Source organism: Musca autumnalis, unplaced genomic scaffold (genome assembly GCF_047663935.1).
Source record: "Musca autumnalis isolate F117 unplaced genomic scaffold, ASM4766393v1 scaffold_1, whole genome shotgun sequence".
NCBI classification, from domain to species: Eukaryota; Metazoa; Arthropoda; class Insecta; order Diptera; family Muscidae; genus Musca; species Musca autumnalis.
In genome coordinates, this window is record NW_027411644.1 from 125331975 (window position 1) to 125353646 (window position 21672).

The window sequence follows — 21672 nt, forward strand, 5'->3', positions numbered from 1 at the left end:
TTATAAAGTTATTGTTACCCTGACCGATCTCGGAAATCGCTCTACAGACCGCAATTATTTTCCAATCGATGACAAATTACTATGGAAACAAAGATCGCTAAGGTGGCACGGTGGGTTAACGTTAATCGATTTGGATCAACAGGAAAAAATTAGGGGGTATGCCTTTAAAAATATTTGCAGTTTTTTTTGGTCGCCCTACTGTATGTATTTTATGGAGGGGCGATTTGAACTTCATAAGGAGCGCTTAGCGTTTCTGATTCATGGGATTGTACTGAGCAATAATGTTCACTACGGTGAAAATGGAACCTCCCGATTTTGACTTGAAGTTTTTTATTATCAGACCTTTGCCACGTTCTTTGGATATTTTGGCATATAACAGCAAACCATTGAGATTTTCGATCCAATACTAAGACAAAATTGAAGCCAAGACAATAATTAAGAACTCTCTAGTACATCGCAAAAGCATTTTTAAACATTGTTCATCCTTTATTTCTTATTTTATTGTATTATGTATTTTATCCCCACTGGCGTATGATTTATAAAAATTATAAATTAAATAATTTGGGAGTTATGCGCCAGGGGGTATAACTAGAATTAATTCACCTTAATTCAGAAGCACTTTTAATGATTTTCTTCTAACCTTTATATTTTTCATAGGTTTCATTCATCCAAAGACCATTGTAATCTTGACTTTTTAAACTTGGAAAACCTTATAGGACGTATCAACGTATTGTATTTTGGCCGACTAAAAGAGATTCAGTTGTTCAATTCAAAATCGGGAAGTTCGTTTTTCACCGTAGAATCAGAAACGTTTCCTCTACGTTTCAACTCTAAGGATAATTTCCAATACCACTCAAAAAAAAAAAATAAAACAGGCACAGTTTTACATTTCCTTTATGATAGGTTTTCCTAAGGTGTTCCTTGAGAATAACATTCAAATTCAGTCGAATGTAAAATTCAGCCAAAAAGATTTGAAAATTGTAAAATGATGAGAAGACCAGGACGCAGTATGAGAAGAAGATGTGGAACTAGATCAGGATACGAGTATGTGGCATTTAAAACAAATATTCCAAAATATTTACACGTTTCTGTTTGCCATGAACGTGAAGGTACAGCTTGAAAATTCACGTTGAAGGCGCAAGTTAACTCGATTTTCATGGAATTTAAATTTGCTTGAAAAAATATACAGAGGATTAATTGAACTTCAAGCTTTTCCACATTAATTTTGTAATCTAGATAGAGATGAAAAAAGTAGTTCTCAAATCAGACTCGTAGACTCCGAACTATATTGTGCATTTTGGTTGATTTATGTATTATCCCCTTTTTCATGTATATTAATCTTCCGTTAACGAAGTAGCGAGCACTTGCTAGTTTTAAACATTTTGTATGATAGCAAAAAAAAAAAAAAGACTACTGATTCTTAATGACATGCCCTTGTTAAAATAATGGGAATATAGGTCGATTTGTAATGAATATTTTAGCTGGGCAAGCTTAGCAAAAAACTTCTTCTCAATAAAACATGAGATTTTTACATCATGCCATCATACTCGTACTAATACGATGCAATGGCGTTAAGGAAATTAGAATAAAAAATATTATTTTTAAATCGAAATAGATGTTTATTATCAATTGCAATTATTATTAGGATGTGTATATATTTATTGGAGCGCCTTTGCGTTATTTTTTTTTCTTCTAAACTAAATAGTTGTTTCACAAAAATGCTTTGCGTACAAATGGAGTATGAGAACAGCTGACATCGCGTACAATTTTATGCATAATTAAACGTAGCGTTAGATCGATACATTGGCAGTAATATTTTAAATATGTAATTGTTTTTCTATCGCAAAACAGCATTTCTATTTTTTAAAAAAAAAATCTGTAATCTAATACACAGAAATTTGTTTGTTTAAATCAACAGTATTCATATTATTTCTATAGTAAATCGGCGTTTTTATTTAAATGCAATATTTTTTGGGCAAAGGACACAATGGCTGATGCTGGCTGTGTAGCTGCCAAGTCACAAAACACAAGACATTGGTTGTCACGACTACCGGCGGGTCGTGCTACGAATGCAAATATCGTTTTATTAACTGTTCGATTTAATCCCTCGTCATTGGCAAGCACAGTATAGAAACGATTGTCCGGATCAATACCAATATATGATATGGAATTTGGAGTGTAATGTCGGCGAAAGAAAAAGCGCCTCTTGTTGTCGGTTAGTGTGATCCCGTTTTGTGATACCTTAAAGTGGACTTCGATCGGATTATGTGAAGCTGATTGAGCGTACATTTCGTAAACGGCCCGACGTATGGCTTCATCGCCTGTTAAGGATTCCATACCCATGGTGAAAATAAGTAACACATTACATGCTGCTCCTTGTTCCAATAATTGTTTTTGTCTTTGGATCATTTCACTGTCTTCATCTGAAAGCATTAAATCTCTGTTGGGTATGATAAGTTTGCAGGGCAAAGCTAGCTGGTTAATTGAATGCTGATATACGAGGGCGGAAAGTGATGTAAATGTTGGCTCATTCAGGCACCCCTTGAGTCGAACACCCCGCGTTGTAGGCTCCAAGAGAAAGTGTCGAACTAATACATCACTGCTATTATTGTTTTCAGCTATTGAGATGCCCTGCGGCGGTTTGGCGACACGCACCACCAGTCCAAATGCCCCCTTATATGTTGTGGAGTTGCGTATAACGAATGTGCCTGGTTCAGCATGTCTAAGAATTTTGACCGCCTCTTCCCTAGTCATGTGTGGTTTGTACCAAAACTCTGAGGAATCACGAGCAAATTTTACCAAGTGAGGCTCAACATTATGTGGAACTTCTTGTTGTTTTTTCTGATTTGTTTTGGACGGTATTATAGAAGGCAAGGCAGGAATTTTTATTGGAGAACGTTTCTTCTCGTTAGATTTATTAGCGCGTGGAAGAATGGGCGATGTGGGAGCTGACAATTGATAAGGGCTAATGCAACGATCTTCCAATGATGACTTTGTCGAAACAGGAAAGGCAGGTGTTTCTGGTCTCTTGGTTTCAGCAATTACGACCGATGATTCGTATTTCTCGGGGGCCTCCATAATCGCATTCGAAGGTGTTGTGTCATTAGCAGTGGTGTTTTCATCAGGTAAATCTATAGTTTCTACAAGTTTTACTACCTCCCTACATGTATTTTCGGACGGATCCACAGGATTTTTCTGAAGCAGAGCATGTTTGTTCAATTTCTCCTGCAGCTCATCTAAATCTTTTTGAATGGATGCATTCTGAGCTTCCTTTAAAGCCAAATTTTGATCTCTGAGTGACTGTTCTTGACGTTCTCTCAGCATTTCTTCGAATTCTTGACGTGAAGGTGTTTTTCTTAGAACTGGCCTAGAAGGGGAAACGCTTGGTCGTGGGGTTTTTCTTAAAGCCGTTGGACTTGGAGGTAAAGTTGTGGGTGGCACAGGCTTGTTACAAGTTTTTGGGGTGTCGGGAATATCATCCAGTGAGACATGATTCAAATCACTTTTCTTAAAGCCCTTTGGAAGTTTACCATACGTAAATGGCCTGGCGTGCTCTCGTGCATGGTAGGGAATCTCATTCTCTGTATCATCAGTGTCTGATGAACCGAAACTATATTGTTTTCCATCATTTTCATTCAAATATGGATTTCGCGAATTTTCAAATGTAGTCATTTTATTTATATACCCAAATTTATTGTGTTTGTGGCGGACGGATATGAATTAATTTCGTTCTAAAATAGCACTAGACGGCAATGCTTCTCGCAATATACTAACGCAATTGGAACACACATTCGCCTGCCATCTGTTTTGCTCAGACTGTCATTGAGCGAAATGAGAGCGCCGCCACTTGGATTCTTTAGCTGCGTAAATGTTTATAAATACGTACATACATACATATGTTAGCGAATATGTGCCACTCTCATCATTCTATTTTACCCAAATTAATGTACAGTGGATTCACGATCAATAGGCTGACATCCGTCAATATTTTACAACTATTCGACATTTGAAGACGTAAGTATAGAATTGACAGTGGAGCCTCTAAAGCACTTGTTTAAGTCAAGAGACTTGGCAATTTAAATGACAAATTTCATTGAAACCCGTTTGGAGTAAACTCATTACATTAAAAAATGGGTTAAATTTAAGAATGGTTATAGGTACATCGAAGGTATATTCCTCTGTAACTGATACTAGTTTACAACTACATTTGCATTTCCATACAAACAAACATGTCTTATTAAGGAGTCTCACTATTTATTACTCACTATTATGGTATAAACTACTGTAAGTTTGACGTAATTATATTACGGTTTGGCCAATTGATGTTTATAAACAATACTGTGTGATACATATAACGAGACTCTAAGCATTGTGTCAACGTGAGCACTACATACATATTTTAGGATCATACGTTGAACCCGTTACCTGTTCTCATTTATTTATTTAAATTATAATACAAACAATATTTGCCACATGATTGGCGAGGTGGTTTACTGCTAAATATACATAGATGTAGTATGTAAGTGGGATTGTGTGCGATCGTGTTTTATTTATATTTACTTCAAACACGCCGTGTGACGCTGTGTTGTTCCATGTTGGACAGAGTAATGTGGTATCGATCTGATTAGAATGAGTAATATAAGTATTAATGTTTTTTTGCTACGTAATCGAATACAAGAGATTTGGTGGTTCGATGTTGAACCGACCCAACTTAATAACAATGTGCTATACGGAACATTATTCAAGGATTCTGATGTACAAATTATGTCGTGTTGGGGTCCATGGAGAACGAAACTACCTTTGCTTTTGGCCCCTTGGTTTTTTGTTTTTATAACTGTAATTTAAAGAATAAAACTTTTTCTATTATTTTTTCCTTAAGGAGGAGAAAAAAAATAAGAAATAATTTAAAAAAATTAAGTTTCAGTGTTTTATTTAGAAATGCACTTAAAACTAAAAAATAATTTGTCGCTTAGCCTCAATATATATATTCTTTCTCATAATAGAATCGCTCAAATAAAACGCTTGCATTTAAATGGTGGCAAAATTAAACGGCAAGCGTTTTATTTGAGAGATTATATCATGAGAAAGAATATATTTATTGAGGCTAAGCGACAAATTATTTTTTAGTTTTAAGTGCATTTCTAAATAAAACACTGAAACTTAATTTTTTAAAATTATTTCTTATTTTTAACTTTTTAGTAAATACATTTTTTGACCACTGAGAACCCCAAATGCCGAATTACAGTCAATTTGAACAGAAAATTTAGATTAAAATGCTTGAAATTGGGTGGTACCGTTATATGGAGGCTATATAAAATCTTGACCTACGTCCGCAATTTTTAGTGGGGAAGTTCCTGGACTATTGAGAACTCCAAATGCCAAGTTACAGCAAATTCGGGCTAAAAATGAAGACAAAATCCTCAAAATACCAAAAGTCGGGTGGTACTGTTATATGGGGGCTATAGGAAAAAAAGACCCATATTGGGTTTGGTTTCATATTCATGTATTGTCATCTAAATCTGAAAAGTGTGCAAAGTTTTAGTTCGATTGGTCAACTGCAACCGTGTTAAAAATCAGTTACCAGATTTGAAAAGGGGGTCAAGTTAGACACCGTAAAACACTGTAAGAATGGACCAATATTAGTTTTGATTTCATATTCATGTATTGTCATCCAAATCTAAAAAGTGTGCAAATTTTAAGTTCGATTGGTCAACTGCAACTGCGTGAAAAATGAGTTACCAGATTTGAAAACCAAAATACCGGAAATCGGGTGGTACCGTTATATGGGGGCTATTAGAAACAATGAACCCATATTGGTTTTGGTTTCATATTCATTTATTGTCATCTAAATCTGAAAAGTGTGCAAAGTTTTAGTTTGATTGGTCAACTGCAACCGTGTTAAAAATCAGTTACCAGATTTGAAAAGGGGGTCAAGTTAGACACCGTAAAAACACTGTAAGAATGGACCAATATTAGTTTTGATTTCATATTCATGTATTGTCATTCACATCTGAAAAGTGTGCAAAGTTTTAGTTCGATTGGTAAACTGCAACTGTGTTAAAAATGAGTTACCAGATTTGAACTAAACACACACCAAAGCAAGTTAAATAAAACACTGTAATAAAACACTGTAATAAAAACACTGTAAAAAATGACTTAATTTTTAAAAATCTGTTAACAAATATCTAAGTTATAGTAGTGCTGGAAGTGTGAAAAACGCATTAAAACCCAGTAAGGAAAGGATCAAAGTAGGTTGGACCTACTATACGATACCCTACACCTCCACGATTTCAATATAATTTGGAGAATTTTCTAGATAAGATTGCGTCACATTTTCCGATTTCATCAAAATATCTCTCCAATTTTGTGCTTAGTGCGTTAAATATATGAATTCGGGCGAAAATGTATATGGATATATGTCCAAATCTGAACTGATTTTAATATAATTTGGCAAACTTATTTCTAGTGCAAATTCCATAAAAATTCCACAAATTTCATCAAAATTCCACACACATAGCGCGATTGGTGCACCAAACACCACAAATAGGGTGAGTGTATATATTGGAGCTATATCCAAAATAAACAGCGTTGTTACTATGGATAAAAAAGATGTTCCCCAATTTTCAGCTGAATCCTACAATAAATTCAACCTGTACATTGCAAACTAAAATGCATGGACTGACGGACAGACGGACGGGCATGCATATATCGACTCAGAAAGTGATTCTGTGTCTACCTTCAAAACGAACTATGGGTCAATCTCGTTTCCTTTTCCATGTTACATACAAATGCACAAAGACATAATACCCCTTACTGCAATGTGGTGTAGGGTATAACAATTAGTCCCTCGCACTCTAGGTTGCTTAGAAGATACCAAACAGTATAATTATTTATTTCTACGAAAGAGCAAATGAAGTCAGCATTCCAAAATGGAAAAAACTATTTTATACTTCCAAAAATTGAGATATTAAAATTTGAAATTTTTTGTTTGCAAGCAGGTCAACTTCGAAGATGGACTATATCGCGTAACTCATTTTCGACATAATTTTCTTTTTTATGGAAATAAATAATTATACTGCTTTCTAATGCATTTTTAATACTTTTACCACTACAACTTAGGTATTTGTAACCGAATTTAATGGCTTGTTCGAAATAAATAATATGAAATAATAATAAAAATACGTTGTGAAAAAATAAGTTATGCCCGTTTAAAATTTAACATTTATAAAAACCAGTTATCACTACATTTACCGTCATAAAATAAAAAAAAAGAAGTGAACCAAAGGTATTTTCGTCTTCCATGGACTCCAACAAAACCGAATTTTTACATCAGAGCCACTAAATAATTTTCTAGTCAACTTTTGTATCACAGTGTAATGAGAGTGTTTAAAATGGTACATATAAAATATGGCACACAGAAGACCAAGCAAACATTTTCAATACCACAGATTCCCCAATGTCAATGACACACACTGCCACCCACTTGAATAGCGCCCACTAATTGTACTTTTATCTTTTTTTTTCAAAATTATACAAACAATGAAGTGTAGCAGTTTTATAATTATCGATGTCTTACATAAAAAATACAACTTTTCAGGAGAGATAAACAAAATATTTATCTTTTATTACATTGGTGTTTGGGAAAAAGTGTAAATGCAGTTATTAGGGAATAAAGTACATCTATACATACTAGTAGTAATATTCTTCTAATCCTTTTTTGTTAAAGCAAGAAACGCCTTTATTGAGTGAGATACGAGTTTGAGGCAGTAACAATAACTTTAATTCTTGATACTTGATGAATAAGTTACTCGTTTGTTGCATTCACAATTGAGAACAAAAACTACTCAATTGACCACACTTCAGTTCCGCACGTACAGTGGTGAACAAAAACGAGTACATGTTGACTAAATTTAACGTATTTTGTAAATAATAACAACATGCAACACGAACAAATTAACCATATTCTGACACTGAAGTTTGATAGAATAACAAAAAAGAGGAGATATAGTAAGTCAACTAATTTGTTGCAAACGATGAGAGAATGAAGTGTCAAGCTGAAGGCGTCACCTGGCAGACCAAAAACAGTGACCCCACGAATTGAAAGAAGAATAATTACGGAAATCAACGACAGACCCCAAACCATGATGTCAAAAGGAATATTTTTGCCAGGCCCATATCTTCCAAACCATTAAGAACCTAAATGTACTCTTACCATAAATCCATAAAACGTCACCTTGAAAGTCAAAATCTGTTATGGGCCCAAAGACTTGAGGCCTTGATATTAAGAGGAATATTTATTCAGGCTCATACATTTCAACCAATTAGGAATTTCGGTTTACTCTCGAAGGAAAACTTGTAGCCCTTGCCATAAAAAACAAAAATTGAGGTGTTTCATATTTTTTCGATGTCTATAGATACCATCGTGGTGCAATGGTATGTACACCTGCCTTGCACACATAAGGTCGTGGGTTTGATTCCCCGGCCAGGCAACATCAAAACACTTTTCAACGGTGGCAAAATACCCCTCAGTAATGTTGGCGACATTTCCTGAGTATTTCAGCCATGTAAAACTTCTCTATAAAAGTGGTGTCTTAATACGAATCGGGGTGTACTAATTGATATGCGAGAAGTCTCCCTTGTCCCTTATGGGATGTTTGTGGAACACTTATTATAGATACCAAATTGTTCAAAACTCAATGAGACAACCAATCAAAACATGTACCTAAAATTCAATAAACTACTTCTTCTTGGCAAGAGCTACATCTCTGCCTCAGAAAGAAATCAAAAATTTTAACGGTTTGGAAGATATGAGTCTGACCAAATTATCTCTTTTGACATCAAGGCCCCTACTCTTTGGAGGCCCATAACGTCAAAAGTGCATGTGATAAGAGAAAATGCCGAGACACGTATCTTCTCTTTTTTTAGTCTTCTGACAAGCTGTTTTGTCAGAATATAGTTAAATTGTTCACGTTGCAACGTGTTATTATTTACAAAATACGTTGATGTTAGTAAACATGTGCTCATTTTTTGCTCACCACTGTAGGTACAAATTTTCAAAATCACCTCCTTATCTGAACGCCAACAGTGACCTTAAGAATAAATTTCAGATTTTCTGTCCACAAACCATCTGCCTGACACAACGCAAAAACAATAAACTTAATACAACTTTCAGTCCTTTTAATCTACTCACAAGTGCAAATTCCGAAAACCACATGTCAGTCCTTCGCAGTCTTAAATTTTAGAATTCCAGTTCTATACCAAATATAGTACTATTAAGTACTTTCACTTATAGTAAACTTTCCACAATCACCGCTTTATCTGAACAATACACATCAGCAGTGACCCTAATATCATAGACTGATTAATGTATAGACGAAGAAATCCTCTCAGTGAGTATGTTCGAATTGTGTCTGTTTAATATGCACTCGCTTTTTAAAATGTCAATAACTTTACATTTTAAAATATTTATTCTGGTAAAATACAATATTTGGGTAGTCTTTGGCCGGATCTACATCCACATATAAAAATGTGGAACAAAGTCTTGCAATTAATCCCCAAAAATTGTCTTCGAAAAATGATGAGCTATTTAATTTGAGTCACAACCCCGCGCATAACATGAGTATTTCTTCGTCTATACATTAATTAGTCTATGCTAATATCACATTTCAGAAATGTAGCTCTCCATATCCATCCGCTCAATACCAAATTTAGTACTTTCTAGCGTTTATAGCACCCATTTCTAAAACCATCTCCATATCTCAACACTACACAGCAACAGTGATCTAAATCCCAACTTTAGAGTTCCAGATCTCCGTGCACCCAGTACCCACTTTAGTATCATTTAGTACCTCCTTCCTTACTTCAACCATACACACGAACAGTGACGTAAATTATACATTTCATAGCATTAACATAGCAATTTTGATGATTTTACCATAGACTAATAAATTTATAGACGACGGAATGCTCTCACCGAGTATGTTTGAATTGAGTGTGGTAACTATCCAGCAAAAAAAGTCATTACTAAGTAATGAGTTTATTCAGTAAAATTTGGCAGTAGTAACTACTTACAAATATATCGTAAAAGTCATTATTTTTACATGGGGATGTGATAGAAAGGAAGTACTTCCTTTAATATGTTTTTTAAGTACATACTTAACCACATACCGGCAGTCGAAAAGAAGCTAAGAAGCATAGTTCTATTTTTAGAAAAAATTGAGGTGAAATTATATTCAAATTCAACACTACACATTTTTGTGTTTTGTTTTTCTTTTTCAATCGATACCTGCTAGTTTTGAACACACGAACTTCTGATTTGTAGCCAAACACACTACACACTAGGCCACTCGCACGAACAACAGGGTTTGGTTTAACTCATCCATGTACATCAACATGTTTTTGTAATTTTGTAAACAAAAAACACCCATGCCGACGCTGAGCTTTGAACACACAACTCTAGAACAGTGCCGTTCTTTAGTATTCTTGAGGTTACGAAGTTTTTCGGCAAATCACACACACTCGACCCGAATGCAAAGAAAGAGCGGGCAAGAGAGAGCAAATGTTTTGATTTTTTTTGTTTTGTAGATTGCGTGCATACAAACTTACTAACACACTGTCATAAATTGCCAACGTTTTTAATACATTCACATTTTTGTGTGCTCTCTTCTTGGTCGGCACTGCTCTAGAATTTGTAGTCGGACACACTAGCTCTGTGCCACCATACTCATTACTTAGTAAGTAAGTAGTAAGTAAGGAAGTAACTAGTTATGTGTAAAATGTTATATATATACTGCCTGATAATGCGGAGTGTAATGAGCACTCATTACCCGGTAATGCAAGAAGTAATGACGTGTGCTTACAAAATTTTTGCTGGGTAAGAAATTCAATATAAAATGCCAAAAAATACAAGTTAATAGATATGTATATTGTTCTGGCAAAAGACGACATGGGATTAGTTATTGATGGGAACTATATTCCCAGATAAAAATATCCAAGAAAATATTGTTTTTTTTCAAAAATCGTCTTCGGACTATTTTGAGTTTTCGGGTTTGAATTACTTGACCGCGGAAAAATTGAGTAAACCGCCGCACAGAGGGGTGAAATCTCAAAAACGGAGATTAATTCAAAAAATGAAATTCAGTTTTTGGTATAACTGTTGTTACATGGTTATAGGGTATAAAATTGCACGTCTCTATTTGAACTGTCAAGATCATATGTTGTTTACTTTTACAGTTACACGTTGTTAAAGTTGAAGAATTTTTAACAATTTCAAAAATAACATAAAAAATTAACTTTTCTTGTGTTTAAAGTGTAATATCTTTTTTCTGTGCATCAATAGTGGCCATTAGAGAATGGAATCGTCAACTTCAGGTAGTTATCAGAATTTTAGAAAAATATAATTATAGCAAAACTAGTTTAGACACATATATAAAATTAATTTAAAATGTATCCATATTTTCCCTATTTTGGAAAAGTATATAGAGTATTAAAAAAAGTAGCGCGAGGTAGCGCGTTTTTTGTCGTTATTTTTTTATTGAAGAAATGGTGAAAATAGTCATTCATTAAAAATCTGGAAATTTTGAACATAATATATTTTGTGCTCGTTATTGGAGCTATGATTGCTATCATTATATTGTATTTGTTGTTTAGCGTTGTTTTATTTGTATTTACTCTTCGTACGACAGGCTATTATGGATCGTCAGGTGGATATTGTTCTTGGAAATTTACGATAAATTTCTTTCAAAAAGTAGTCCTTTTTATGTACATAGAACCACTGAATATACTTTTCACACACTAAGAAATATATTTTGCTGCATACTTATTAGGGTACCACTATAATAAACCGTTTAACAATCATTTTTACAATATCTATTCCAAAATTTGTAAACATTCTCCTAAAGGAATGGGCAAGATCTTCAAAATATGTCAAATTTGACTGCTCCTGTGTATGGAGGTTATTCCAAAGAAAGATTATATGGGGACGATGTTTCGTAAAAATAATTTTAATCCCTTCAAAATGCACGATTTACAGTTTAAGCTACTTTAGTTTCGATATATAGCTAAAATGTTCAAAAACCCCAACATTTGATTGTACATTTACATGGGCGCTATACGAAAACATTGACCTATATTGAAAAATTGTCCCTCGATGAATTCTTAGGCACTCAGAATTATAAATCCTAATTTGCAGAAAAATATACTAAAAAATGTTGTCAAGACCCTCGAAATACATAAAATCGGGAGATACCCTTATATGGCAGCTACATTAAAAGATTGATCTAACTTTATAATTCATAGCCAAATATTGGCTTAAGCAGTAATTGAAAATATTAGAAGATTTTACCCTACTCAAATAAGAAATGTAGACAAAACCAGAAAAACACGTCATATTTTTATGGTACCCATTTATGAGGGCTTCGAAAATATGTCTCCAATCCCTTATTATGCACCAAAACTGTGTTCCGTTATATTGATTGAGGCGCAAACATTCCAAAAATATTAACATTAGGCCACCCAAATGCTTCCCTGAATTAATCTCCTTTTTTTAGTCTATGCCATAGACTAATGAATGTATGGAGTCTATACCATAGACTAATGAAAACATAGACGACGGAATGCTCTCACCGAGTATTTTCGAATTGAGTGTGCTGAAAAAGAAACTCAAAATAAAATGCCAAAAAATACAAGTTAATAAATATTTTGTTCTGGCAAAAGGCTACATGGGGTTAGTTTTTGATGGGAACAGTGTCCTCAGACAAAAATATCCAACAAAATATTGTCATTTTCCGCAAAAATCGTCTTCGAACTTTTTTGAGTTTTCGTGTTTGAGTAACTTGACGGCGCAAAATTGAGTATTCCTTCGTCTGTGTTTTCATTAGTCTATGTCTATTAGGGTTATGACTTTTTGACATTTTTTCTCAAAAATGATTTCCTGTAGAAGGGATGAATGAACTTTTGCTTAATAATCACTACGCTATCGTTTATTCCATTGAAATATAAAAAAAGTTCACGCACAAATCGATTTTAAAAAAATAATTTTTTGAAAAAATGTATGAAATGAAAAAAAAAAATTTTTTTTTTCAAAAATTATTTTTTGTTTCACGAATGAATAAATATAAGCCTACTAATAACTATAATAATGTTTATTTCATTCAAATATTGAAAAAGGTCATACACAAACCACTTTGAAAAAATTTTAAATTTTTTGTTAAAAAATGGTATTTTTAAATAAAAGCGTTTACGGCATTTTTACGATTCTCAGAATTGAAGAAAATTAGTGAAAAATAAATGTTATGTCAGTTTAATTATCTCATGTGACTCTAAAGTTTATTTTCAATTGTATATCTGCTTAAAGCAGGGACGAGCTTCTTTGCTTAGATCGTATAGTGAGGGCGCCCACTGAGTTGTTTTTGCATTTGCTTCTCTCTCTCACGTACAGTGTAAATAAATGAAAACAAACAAAAACATAATGTGGTTGTTGCTTTTTTCACTCATACGTTCATACATGTCTTCGCTTTGGTTGTATTTCTGTGGTCGTCGCTGGCTTAAAGTGACCTCAAACAAGTAAAAAAGTATCAGTCGGCTTTGTCGACAGAGATATACCCTCAGCCTGTGCAAATTGAAACACTTTTTTCACAAAAAAATTATGTATTTAGGGGGTTTCAAAATTTTGGTCGTATGATTAAAGTTCAAAAATTTTGCGGAAAAGGTACTTAAAGGAATGGACCGACATAGACCATGGGGGTGTCATAGGGGGTTTTTACACCCTTCGGGCTGTTTTCTCAAGAAGTATGGAGTTGCCCCTGAAACAACTTTTACCATCGTAATTGAGGCAGCGAATGTAAGTTGCTTCAACAAAAATCAAAGTGATTCAATAGCAGGTCATAAAGTGAACTCCAAAATTTTGTGTGGGATGTACGGGATGGAGAGGACCGATATAATCCATCTTTGAACTTGAACTAAATTTGGACAAAATATTACGAAAGCCAAATTTTGGACCGAATCGGCAGATCCGTTCGAGAGTTATCTTGCGCTCCAACCACTACACACGGTGTCATAGGGTGTTTTGTAACTTTCAGGCTATTTTCTCAGGAAGTATGGACTTGCCCCTAATTAAACTTACAGCGTCGTATAGAGGACAGCGAATACAACTTGCGTAAACAAAAATCAAAGCGATTCGAGACCAGGTCCTAAACTGAACTTTTCCGAAATTTTGTGTGGGAGGTACCCGAAGGAGTGGACCGATTGAGTCCATATTGGAACCTCATCTAAGTTTGGTAGAAATTACACGATGTGTAAAGTATGGACCAAATCGGTTATTCCCTACAAGAGTTATCGTGCGCACAAGTTTTGCGACAATTTTTGAACATTTGTGGGGGAGGTACCTGAAGGAGTGGACCTACCGTCCGTCGTATATTTTCTATATTTTTTTGATATATGCTCACCATAACTATTTCAAAAAGGATTTGTATCGAGCGTACAACATCTCCTTAATATATTAATGTCGAAAAACCCACAAAAAATATTTGTTTGTATCCGAAAATAACGAAAGTCTGGGTTAAACTCGTAAAAACCGATTTTGAGCTATATCTCAAAAACAAGAGCTGATGGAGAAAAACCGGGACCGGATTTGAAAATAACTCGCCGATTTCATCTAGAAACAACTGCAACTTCGTCTGAAACATTCAACTTTTTCAAATTTGTTGAGCAGTGTTATCCATATTTCGTCTTTTATCAGAATAAATAGTTTTAAATCTATAGTAACTTTAAATAAAACTACTAACGCCATCTACCAATTTTCGAAGATAAATTCTGAGAGCAAATAAATGTCTATGTTTTCATTAGTCCGTAGACCATAGACTAATAAAAATATAGACGAAGGAATACTCAATTTTGCGCCGTAAACCTACTCAAACACGAAAACTCAAAAAAGTTCGAAGACGATTTTTGCGGAAAATGGCAATATTTTCATGGATATTTTTGTCTGAGGATATTGTTCCCATCAAAAACTAACCCCATGTAGCCTTTTGCCAAAACAAAATATTTATTAACTTGTATTTTTTGGCATTTTATTTTGAGTACCTCTGTAAGCATACTCAATTCGAACATACTCGGTGAGAGCATTCCTTCGCCTATGTTTTCATTAGTCTATGCATAGACTAATAAACATAGACTAATAAAAAGATAGACGAAGGAATACTCAATTTTGCGCCGTAAACCTACTCAAACACGAAAACTCAAAAAAGTTCGAAGACGATTTTTGCGGAAAATGGCAATATTTTCATGGATATTTTTGTCTGGGGATATTGTTCCCATCAAAAACTAACCCCATGTAGCCTTTTGCCAAAACAAAATATTTATTAACTTGTATTTTTTGGCATTTTATTTTGAGTACCTCTGTAAGCATACTCAATTCGAACATACTCGGTGAGAGCATTCCTTCGTCTATGTTTTCATTAGTCTATGCTAATAAAAATATAGACGAAGGAATACTCAATTTTGCGCCGTAAACCTACTCAAACACGAAAACTCAAAAAAGTTCGAAGACGATTTTTGCGGAAAATGGCAATATTTTCATGGATATTTTTGTCTGAGGATATTGTTCCCATCAAAAACTAACCCCATGTAGCCTTTTGCCAAAACAAAATATTTATTAACTTGTATTTTTTGGCATTTTATTTTGAGTACCTCTGTAAGCATACTCAATTCGAACATACTCGGTGAGAGCATTCCTTCGCCTATGTTTTCATTAGTCTATGCATAGACTAATAAACATAGACTAATAAAAAGATAGACGAAGGAATACTCAATTTTGCGCCGTAAACCTACTCAAACACGAAAACTCAAAAAAGTTCGAAGACGATTTTTGCGGAAAATGGCAATATTTTCATGGATATTTTTGTCTGAGGATATTGTTCCCATCAAAAACTAACCCCATGTAGCCTTTTGCCAAAACAAAATATTTATTAACTTGTATTTTTTGGCATTTTATTTTGAGTACCTCTGTAAGCATACTCAATTCGAACATACTCGGTGAGAGCATTCCTTCGTCTATGTTTTCATTAGTCTATGCTAATAAAAATATAGACGAAGGAATACTCAATTTTGCGCCGTAAACCTACTCAAACACGAAAACTCAAAAAAGTTCGAAGACGATTTTTGCGGAAAATGGCAATATTTTCATGGATATTTTTGTATGAGGATATTATTCCCATCAAAAACTAACCCCATGTAGCCTTTTCCCAAAACAAAATATTTATTAACTTGTATTTTTTGGCATTTTATTTTGAGTACCTCTGTAAGCATACTCAATTCGAACATACTCGGTGAGAGCATTCCTTCGTCTATGTTTTCATTAGTCTATGCTAATAAAAATATAGACGAAGGAATACTCAATTTTGCGCCGTAAACCTACTCAAACACGAAAACTCAAAAAAGTTCGAAGACGATTTTTGCGGAAAATGGCAATATTTTCATGGATATTTTTGTCTGAGGATATTGTTCCCATCAAAAACTAACCCCATGTAGCCTTTTGCCAAAACAAAATATTTATTAACTTGTATTTTTTGGCATTTTATTTTGAGTACCTCTGTAAGCATACTCAATTCGAACATACTCGGTGAGAGCATTCCTTCGCCTATGTTTTCATTAGTCTATGCATAGACTAATAAACATAGACTAATAAAAAGATAGACGAAGGAATACTCAATTTTGCGCCGTAAACCTACTCAAACACGAAAACTCAAAAAAGTTCGAAGACGATTTTTGCGGAAAATGGCAATATTTTCATGGATATTTTTGTCTGGGGATATTGTTCCCATCAAAAACTAACCCCATGTAGCCTTTTGCCAAAACAAAATATTTATTAACTTGTATTTTTTGGCATTTTATTTTGAGTACCTCTGTAAGCATACTCAATTCGAACATACTCGGTGAGAGCATTCCTTCGTCTATGTTTTCATTAGTCTATGCTAATAAAAATATAGACGAAGGAATACTCAATTTTGCGCCGTAAACCTACTCAAACACGAAAACTCAAAAAAGTTCGAAGACGATTTTTGCGGAAAATGGCAATATTTTCATGGATATTTTTGTCTGAGGATATTGTTCCCATCAAAAACTAACCCCATGTAGCCTTTTGCCAAAACAAAATATTTATTAACTTGTATTTTTTGGCATTTTATTTTGAGTACCTCTGTAAGCATACTCAATTCGAACATACTCGGTGAGAGCATTCCTTCGCCTATGTTTTCATTAGTCTATGCATAGACTAATAAACATAGACTAATAAAAAGATAGACGAAGGAATACTCAATTTTGCGCCGTAAACCTACTCAAACACGAAAACTCAAAAAAGTTCGAAGACGATTTTTGCGGAAAATGGCAATATTTTCATGGATATTTTTGTCTGAGGATATTGTTCCCATCAAAAACTAACCCCATGTAGCCTTTTGCCAAAACAAAATATTTATTAACTTGTATTTTTTGGCATTTTATTTTGAGTACCTCTGTAAGCATACTCAATTCGAACATACTCGGTGAGAGCATTCCTTCGTCTATGTTTTCATTAGTCTATGCTAATAAAAATATAGACGAAGGAATACTCAATTTTGCGCCGTAAACCTACTCAAACACGAAAACTCAAAAAAGTTCGAAGACGATTTTTGCGGAAAATGGCAATATTTTCATGGATATTTTTGTATGAGGATATTATTCCCATCAAAAACTAACCCCATGTAGCCTTTTCCCAAAACAAAATATTTATTAACTTGTATTTTTTGGCATTTTATTTTGAGTACCTCTGTAAGCATACTCAATTCGAACATACTCGGTGAGAGCATTCCTTCGTCTATGTTTTCATTAGTCTATGATTAGTCTATGATTTATCTTCGAAATTTTCGAAAATTGGTAGATGGCGTTAGTAGTTTTATTTAAAGTTACTATAGATTTAAAACTATTTATTCTGATAAAAGACGAAATATGGATAATCTTTGGCCAGATCTACATCCTCATATAAACAAATCCAAAAAAATATTGTAACTTACCCCAAAACATTGTGCAATTGAATGAAAAGATTAGGCACTTTGCATACGGGCGACACCTACAAAAAAAGAAAACACTACAATCTCTTTGTCTATACGATTTATTAGCATAGACTAATAAATCGTATAGACAAAGAGAATTGTAGTGTGCTTCTTTTTTGTAGGTGTCGCCGGTATGCAAAGTACCTAATCTTTTCACACAATTGCACAATGTTTTGGGAAAATTACAATATTTTTTTGGATTTGTTTATATGAGGATGTTGATCTGGCCAAAGATTATCCATATTTTATCTTTTATCAGAATAAATAGTTTAAAATCTATAGTAACTCTAAATAAAACTACTAACGCCATCTACCAATTTTCGAAAATTTCGACAAAGATATACAATATTACAAGATGGGACATTTCCATTGCTACTATACATCGGCAGATGGTACTGGTGGTCTAACATAATGTGAAGTTACAATATGGTGACATGAATTATGTTATATTTAACATAGTTCACATTGGTGTACGCTTTTGTTTCTGTTAATTGTATGTTATACATAAACGCCCTCTATGCTTGAATATGAAAATTTAAAAAATTTTGCATGATGTCCAATCTTTAAGATTGTATGTCTTTGATTTCGAAGATAAATGCTGAGAGCAAATAAATGTCTATAAATTTATTAGTCTATGGTTGAGTTGCGTTTTCAGCATACTCAATTCGAACATACTCGGTGAGAGCATACTTCGTCTATGTTTTCATTAGTCTATGGCATTTCTTCGTCTATAAATTTATTTGTCTATGATAAAACCTCGTTCGAATCACTACCAAACTCCTGTTATTGTAAGAAAATTTCTGTTTGATTGAAAACAAAAATGAATAAAATAAAAGTTCAAAAAAAGAAGGTTGATTGTAGTTCGAACGAATTTGAATTCGAATCGTCTAAATTGTATGTATTTGGGATAATATTTAGCGCCACCTACTACTGACAGTTGGATGGCGAATAACATTATTATTACTATACTCCTGTAGATGGTGCCACGTATATCAACAATAGTACAGTTACACACCAAGCTGAAGCCAATATCAAAGACATAGGACGTTTCATTGTTATTATAGAAGTGTAGATGGCGCTGTTCAACTTAATTTTATGTTAAAATATTGTGACATAAAATTATCGTTCCGTTTTGTTTCTGTTATACGCAAAAGCCACCAAGGGTTTAATAGTAAAATTAAACTGCATTTTCATTTTGTCCAATCTTTCCCAGCAAAAAATTTGCATCCGCGGTTTAATCGCTACAAATGTACAGTACAAGAGCCGTTGGAGTACATTTTTTCCAATGAATTTTAGAAGAGAGCCCGCAGCTAGGATTCACTCCCACTGCAGCTCGAATACGGATGATCCGATATTCATATGTTTTTGTGGGATTATTATATATATATAAAAACTTGTCCTTAAGCGAGAGACTTTTTTAAACAATTTTTTATTGAGAAATCAGTTTAATCACTACAAGTGTACAGTACAAGTGTCGTTCCCAGCAAAAGTTTGCATCCGTGGATGCAGGTTAATCAGTACAAGTGTACAGTACATTTGCCTTTGGAGTACATCTTTTCCAATGAATTCACTTATGAATTTTGCAAGAGAGCCCGCAGCTATGATGCACTCCATTTTGCTTCCACAGCACACAGCTAGGATGCAGTTCATTTTCGATCCAAATCTCGGCATTTGATGCAGTTTTTTGGATTGAATTTAAATGCAGTCTTAAGATGCTATAAACATGCAAGCCATAGCGAAATATCCCGGAATAAATAAAATGCAATTTTGGGCAGTTATCTCAACCAGCCAACCAGCTCAAGTGTTCAGAAAAATAGAAGTGTAATATTCTGGAATAGTGAAACAAAATTAAAACATGTAATAAAATAAACCCCAGCCCATACAAGCGTGCTTGAATTGAAAAATCATGAAATTTGGCGTTCTTATGCCCGTAATTTCAAGCCCTAGGTAACCGGGTAGGTAGCTACCTATTAGCTATCTTTACTTACGCGTTTAGTAACTTCTACGTGCCATTTACCGAGGCGTGTAAATTTTGAAAACATGTGGTAACATTGGTGATTTTCATTCATAATTTCGTAAAAACATTGCCACATATAAGTGTTTTACAATTTTTAACACATTGGCAACGATCAACCAGGCAAAATCCTTTGTGTAAGTAACACGGCCGTTTTCGACCCGGTAACGTTACCTATCGATTGAAATTGTGAAAGTTTGCTTACACGGGAGATATCTATGAACTCATAGATAACTACGCGTAGAAATTACGGGCATTAGATCGAGTTCCCATGAATTCCCATGACTAAAAGCTTGCATACATTTTTCCGTATTATCAAGTTTTATTACCGCAGAGTTTGAAAACCAGGGTACGGAGTCGGGGTCTACGAGTCGAAGTCGAGCAATTTTGCTGGAGTCGGAATCTGAGTCGAAAAAAATAACTCGACTCCGATTCCGGGCAATTTTTTTCTACATTATAGAAATATATTACTAAATTCGGGACACCAATTTTTTTTCAAAAAATCATTATTTATTTTAAAACAAAACTATAAGAAAACAATTAAGCAAACGGTACGCATATCTACAATCCTTTGAAGACAAATCTTTTCATCTCTATTTTCATTACAAAATGCATGTTGAGAATATTTTATGGTCCAATAGAATCTTTAATTTTTTTGCAAGCAAAAGTAAAATTCTATGATATTTACGAATTTTAATTGGGCATTTAACGTCTTCTGTACAAGTTCTACAAGTCTTCTGTCAGAAAGGTATATTTTGAAGAGCTTTTACATAAAATTAGATAAAATATTAATTGCACTGTGCTACAAAAGTTGACTAAAAAAATATTCAAGCGTTCTGATGCAAAAATTCTATCTGTTGGGGTCCATGGATAACAAAAATACCTTTGGTTCCTTTGGGTCACTTCTTTTTTTGTTTTATAACGGTAAATGTTAAAAAACGGGGTTTCTAAGATTTTCAATTTTAAACGGGCATAACTTCTATTTTTCACAACGGATTTCTATTGGTTTTCTATTTTTAAGGGGCGCATAATATCGTTCGAACAAGCTATAAAGTTTTGAAATCGGTTAACAAATGGCTATGTTATAGTGGTTGAAGTGCAAAAAATCGCATCAAAAAACGGTAAAATGATTTTCCTTGTGCTACAGGCTGCTTAGAAGATACCAAACAGTATAATTATTTATTATTACCAAAAATGTTTTTAAAATATGAAATCGGTTGAAAAGTAGATAAGTTATGGAATTTTTTGTGTTTTTACTTTTGGGTTTTTTATGCAAGTTCGTCCGTCCGTCCGTCTTTGGTAATTACTCTAGCATCCACAAAATTGATTGAGATTGGAAGCTGAAATTTTGGAAAAATGGGTCTTTTGTTTTCAGGCAGGTCAATTTCGAAGATGGACTATATCGGTCCACGTTTTGGAATTACCCCTATATAACTGTGCTGCCCTATTTTAGGTATTTCGACGTTTTTTGAACAAAACGAGGACCCATGTCCATAATTTTTGGTGGAGAAGTTGCCTGATCACTGGAAACCCCAAATGCCAAATTACAGAAAATTAGCTCTGAAAATTTAGTAA

General features: G+C 34.0%; 1 protein-coding gene across 1 annotated transcript; it reads right to left on the reverse strand.

Annotated features, from left to right (window-relative positions):
- Positions 1-1598: 1598 nt before the first annotated feature.
- Positions 1599-3868, reverse strand: LOC141390823 (tensin-2-like). Its single transcript, XM_073963784.1, has one exon. The coding sequence runs from the start codon at positions 3670-3672 to the stop codon at positions 1933-1935; it is 1740 nt and encodes a 579-aa protein (XP_073819885.1). The 5' UTR covers positions 3673-3868; the 3' UTR covers positions 1599-1932.
- Between the last annotated feature and the right edge of the window lie 17804 nt (positions 3869-21672).

Bases quoted from the DNA above. Each gene is read 5' to 3' on its own strand.
- LOC141390823 (XM_073963784.1), bottom strand. From the start codon at position 3,672: ATGACTACATTTGAAAATTCGCGAAATCCATATTTGAATGAAAATGAT.